Here is a 6,220-nt window from a genome sequence, read left to right as displayed (position 1 = left end):
AGTAACTCGTGTACTTGCACCCTTTGGAGGCATTCTGTTTTTATTTTCTAATTGTAAAGTCATCGCCAATAAAGAACACCCCTTTTTGGGACTTTATCTCAAGAGGTTTGTCCCTTACACAATCGTCTGATCCCTTTTTAATTGTTAGCGACTAACCCTCGCGAAACAACAACGTTTAAAAACAAGAATTATTCTATTTGTCAGCAGCCCCTCCAATAGGGGGCTGCCACTTGGTCACTTTGTCAACCATGTTATACAAGATATTGTACTTCTAGCATCATTCTAAAAACAAATGCGCGGATCAATTTTATTTTATTCATATAGATGTTATTTCAATTCTATTTTATGTGAGGTTATTTCGGACATTAAATAGATTTAAGATATTTCTCTTATTTCGTTGGTATTTAAAATCGTACTTGTTTTTAGTTTTTTTTATTATATTTTATAGAACTTGGGAGTTCAAGTTTTTATCTTCTTCAAAAATCCTTCAATCTTCAGAATCAATGAATTTAGGTTAAGGAGGTGTTTGATTCTTGGTGCTTGACAAGCATCTTTTTCTGTAGAAAATCATAACCATTCTTTCTTTGGATAAGATCATAAGATACAGATTATTCTTCTCAATGCCCAAACTTTTATTTATATCATAAATAACTAACCTGGTAGTATTTTGTTGCTTCATCGCCAAAATGTCATCTACTTATACCAATAAAAAATGTCACCAAGCCGAAGGCTAGTGGCATTGGATCATGCCTTCAACGTCTTTAAAAGTAGTCGCCAACAATGTTATGGGCATTCTTCGTCGACTCAAAAACATAGGCTACAACATAGGAAAACACTTGAGTGGTGGCATCATTGCTTAGCTAACGATCATATGGCTTGCCACGTAGGCAAAGGCATAACACGTTTCTTTTCATAATCTTATTACTCTTGTTCACTGCAATATTTGTTTGTTCAAGTAATTTAATATGTAATAATGTGTTAATTTTTTTATTATTTTAATTTCCATCCAAGGGGATATTTTATGATTAGGGTTTTATAATATAAAAGAGGTTTAAAAGTATTTATGAAAATAATATTAGTGGATGAATTTAGAACAATATATTTTTATCTAATTTTATATTTATATCTATTTAGGTTAATTTACATAAGATCAAAAATATAATATAATTTTTTTTTTAAAGTTGGTGTATATATAAAAATTGTGAATATAAATAACAATACTCTAATATTTTTCTCATCGTCTCAACTGCTCCATACACAAAATTAAAAAGCTCAATATATATCACAAATAGGCGCCTACCGTTTATTCTAATTTTTCTTACCTTCAAAATTTCTATGTCTCCTCCCCGATAGCCTCTTTGTACCCTCATATCTTTCTATGCAAAATCAATACGCTCCACAAGCAAGCCCGCCCCTTTTCTCTTTCTCTATCGCTGCTGTGGAATTCTTTGACTGCTTCAATAGCCTCAGCCCTCTAGAAAAAGATGAGCTTTCTTTTATTCTTGAATTATTTCCTTATGACTTCTAATTTGTCAAAGGATTACTTTTCTCTAATTTCCTTGCCAGCCGGCAACTCGAATACCTTTGCTCGATATTTATTTCCCTGCTCCTCTACCAATTTTTTTCATACCTTTCATTTTGATTAACTGGAGTCAATAATTTTTCTTTCATAACAATTATAAATGTATAAAAGACAAGTTATTCTTTAGAAAAAATAACTTTTGATCTTGTCTTTTGAATTACAGAAAGACTCTTTAAGATACTGATAATAATAAAGACTTCAATAATATTTTTAAACATTATAAACTTTACCACTTCACAACGTTAGTAGAATTTTAGTCTTGCTTGAGCAATATTATTTAAACTCATTTTCTATCACAAATTCTCTCGCTAAAATAATTTTATATGTGAATAAAAAAATTACTTTTTAATAACACATTCTTCAAAATATTATATTTTAAGAAATAAAATAAAAGTTGGAGTTCAAACGGAACCAAACCATTTACACGAGAAGCTTCTGCAATTTTTCTTCATAAAATGATATTCAATTAAGCCAAATTACAAATCACAAAGTCAAAGTCAACCTTATGACAAAACAGTACACGCATTCTAGAGAATTTGGTGGGGCATTTTGTTGTGCAAGTCGACCGATAATGCACTATAAATATATTTCATTCTGCCCTCATTTCCACACCTCACACTTCTAAAATCCTTGAAAAAATGGATTTCTACTATTCAATAAAAGATTTTCTAGCAATTACCCTAGCCATATTTCTCATCGGAACCTCGCCCGGACAAGTTTCCTGCCAGAACTGCGGCTGTTCACAGGATTTATGCTGCAGTCAATATGGTTATTGTGGCACCGGCAATGACTACTGTGGCAGAGGGTGCCAAGGTGGCCCTTGCTATGCTCCGCCAAGTAGTAATGGAGTTTCGGTTCCTAATATCGTGACGGATGCATTTTTCAATGGCATTGCTGATCATGCTGCCTCAGATTGTGCCGGCAAAGGATTCTACACTAGAGCGGCATTTCTTGAAGCTCTCGGTTTTTATCAACAATTCGGGACCGTTGGTTCTGTAGATGATTCTAAGCGCGAAATTGCTGCATTCTTCGCACACGTTACACATGAAACTGGACGTAAGTTTTCTGAGATGCCTTATCTGAATCGACTTCATGAATTTTTATTATTATTAATTTTTTTGGAACTTCATTACTATCATTTTGTTCAAAAGTTATAGCCAATAAATAATTTGGTCAAGATTGTAACATTAGCCTATATAATGTATTGACCAATTAAATAATTTATTTTCCTTTGAATAGTCAGGCACCCCATAATAGCACACTTTTAGAGGCAGATTTGTCTTCCTACCCGTTGACTTTATTTCATACCAATGATTGATAGCTTTATTTATAAAATAGGGCTTAAGTTTTTAACACAAAAATTGGTTTCTTTTTGCAGATTTATGCTATATAGAAGAAATAAATGGCCCATCTAGAGATTATTGTGACGAGAATAACACACAATATCCATGTGCTCCCGGCAAGGGATATTACGGACGAGGTCCTATACAACTATCGTGGAACTTCAACTACGGACCAGCAGGGAATAGCATAGGCTTTGATGGTTTGAACAATCCAGAAGTTGTAGCCACAGATCGCGTAGTGTCATTCAGGACTGCTCTCTGGTTTTGGATGAATAATTGTCATGATAGTATAACTTCGGGTCAAGGTTTTGGGGCTACCATTCGGGCTATTAATGGTGCCCTTGAATGCGATGGAGCTAATCCAGGCACGGTTAATACTCGAGTTGGGTATTACAGAGACTACTGCGATCAACTTCAAGTTGATCCCGGCAATAATTTGACGTGCTAACCAGTGAACCCTGTCGTTTCTCGAGGAACACTATAGTATTGTTGATTGATCAAATAAATGTACAAGCAGTTTATTTGCTTGCTTATTTGTTGTCCTATGTATTGTAGACATCGTGTTAATGTATAATTTTAAGATATTATTTTTGTTGGTAGCTAATAAGAATTGTGTTCGTGCCTTTTCAAGCCCTATCAGAATATTAAATTGACGTGCTCACTGGAAATTTCTGAGGGAACTCTATTTTTCCATATGGTAACCTTCTCTCTACATTTTCATAATTTGTAAGCTGCTTCAACGGAAACGAAAAGCAACACAACTAGTAAGTTCCCAAAATTTTGTTAAGTGAAATATTTGTCCGAATAGAACATGTCGATTCAATATAAATGTGTTCCTTTCAACAACAAAACGAACTTAAGACAAACTGTTGCGGTGAACCGCTGTAAGTTGATCCTTGAGCAAGCGTTACCTCTGCAGGTTGCATTTTCGAGCGGTATGTAAAATTTTTATTAAAAGAGTAAATAGTATATTTATATTTTCTTTTTCTCTAAAAAGAATATAAGCTCTTGAGCCCAAACATGAATTAATGAGATGACCTACGACCCAAGCTTGCGGCCTACGACTCTGCCCATTAGGCAGGCAGTCGATGCACGTGTGTTTATGGGTTTTGGTTTGAAAACACTAAAATGTCGGTTATCTCTTTCAAAACTCCCGGTTCTCTCTGTGATCTAAACTCAAATGGCGATCTAGAGATTGATTTTCTTCCAATGTGCATGTTCGCTTCGATAATTACAAGTACAGCATATCATGACGAGTAATACAATAATAAATAAAGTATTGTTTTCACAGCCATTCAATTAAATTAATCTTCACATTACATGAGGAGTTCAAGTTCTCGATTTCGTTGATTTTAAAGTAATTATAAAGTGATTGAATATCTAAATCTAAACTTGATAAAAGTTTGATCAATTAAAGAGTAAAGATCCACAACTTTATTGTAGTTAATCTAATTTAATTTTGTTTCTGAAATACTGACAATAGTATATGTTGTTTATCAAATTTTCCTTAACTTATTTGATAGTCTCTCTCGAGCAAAATAAAATTTATTTGCCATGAAATTACTATATCTCTATGAAAATTACAATTTATGAAAATGCATTAAAAAATAGAAAATTTATATACGAGATCACAAATCATAGAAGTACGTCTTTATCTTATCCAAATTTAAGATTATCATTATTCAAGTTATAACAAGCACATGACCTCTCGATTGTAATGGGAGTAGAACTCCTTAGTTTATCTTCGGTGTAATACTATCTTATTCTTCTCTTGAAGTAAAGCCTTAAGTCCCATTCTTTGTACCTTTTCATTTACATAATCTACAAGTTGGGAATGATACCAAACCCTACATATAAGCCAAGAAGAATCATAAAAACTCCTGCTAGACCATGGGCACTCTTTAGCGAGAGGGAAAAAAAATGGGAACAAGGTAGTTGATGACTCTAGAAAGTGATACACATGCAAACTACAAATCGAGTCAAGTATATATGTGAGACACGTCATTCACATATCTTGTTGATGTAAATCACTACATATTTTTCTACCAATCAACAATATATTAAGATGGTTTTGTTGACTATACTAACCAATCTTGATCTCATTGTCCATTTGTTGGTCATGCACCTTAGACGTACAAGGCAACTTCCTTGTAAATAACAAATAAATCACCAAGGATACGTCCAACAACTTCAACCTCATTTGATCAACTAAAATCTTTTTACCATTAAAACAATTGAAGGAATATCTAAACATTAGCATACAAAGTACAACATAATAACCAACTTCTACTCCTTTAGAAGGAACATACTTCCGACCCTAGTATTCAACCACACACTTAAATAGTGGTTTACTTATAGTAAAAGAAATTTCTCCAGACATGTCAATTATAACTCCATGAAATTGCGATATTTCTAGTGTTTCTTTTTTTCCCCTTATAACTAGAAATAGTTTTGTAAAGTACTATGAGAATCTCATTAATCCCTATCACTTTTAACTACATATGTATTATTTATTTATGTCTAGATCTCGATTATTTAATAAATATGTCAATTAATTGAATATCTTTAGAAAATTCACTAGGACGCATATCAAGTCAAATTTAAGTACTACACTACTGCTTTGCTATTGCCACCATAATCAAATTTAACTGATTGTAATCATGACAAATTTAATACATAATCATGCAAAGATTATAAAAGTGTATCCCTATCTCCTATCCAAGTTGAAAATTTTTATTATTTAGTTCTAAACATTGCAAACAGTAAATCACGTCCCAGTTTCATTATAATTCACAATTCAATCAATTATTGGAAAATTAGAATAAAGCAAAAATTAATAATAAAAAAATGAAAAATAAAAAAAATTATGGATGATGTGCAAAGTCGATCCCTAAAAGTTGGTTAAACTCTAAGATAGATATTTCTATCCTTTTATGACCATGTCAAAAATTACCATCTTCCTTCTCTCTCGATTTCTCTGTATATCTTTTTCTCACCTTGCATTAATTCTTATTGTTGAAAATTTGTTCCATTACGTCTTTCTTCATTTTGGTATCAAAGCTTAACAGTCTCCCTGACCAAAGCTCTCCCCTCAACCAGCCACTGCCACCACCTTCGATAACCAGAGTGATAAGTATATTTTTACACACTTAATTAATATCTAAATATGTTATTTATTGATTAAATGAATGATATTCTACTCACAATTACGTAATATTTGCTTTTGTAGGCCAAAAATCACCCAAGGGAAGAGAACAAGGCAAAAGGGAGTGAAAATGACCAAAAGTGCACAAAA

At 32.7% G+C, this 6,220-nt stretch overlaps 1 protein-coding gene across 1 annotated transcript; it reads left to right on the top strand.

Annotated features, from left to right (window-relative positions):
- Nucleotides 1–2,184: 2,184 nt before the first annotated feature.
- Nucleotides 2,185–3,548, top strand: LOC111393511 (endochitinase EP3-like). Its single transcript, XM_023019075.1, has 2 exons — nt 2,185–2,638; nt 2,961–3,548. Exons 1-2 carry the CDS (start codon nt 2,221–2,223, stop codon nt 3,371–3,373), a joined length of 831 nt encoding a protein of 276 aa, XP_022874843.1. The 5' UTR covers nt 2,185–2,220; the 3' UTR covers nt 3,374–3,548.
- The last annotated feature ends 2,672 nt before the right edge of the window (nt 3,549–6,220 follow it).

The sequence above is a fragment of the Olea europaea genome, chromosome 4, assembly GCF_002742605.1.
Source record: "Olea europaea var. sylvestris chromosome 4, O_europaea_v1, whole genome shotgun sequence".
In the NCBI taxonomy this organism is placed as follows: Eukaryota; Viridiplantae; Streptophyta; class Magnoliopsida; order Lamiales; family Oleaceae; genus Olea; species Olea europaea.
Note: the sequence above shows the minus strand (reverse complement) of the source record. Positions and strands in the feature narration are given on the sequence as shown.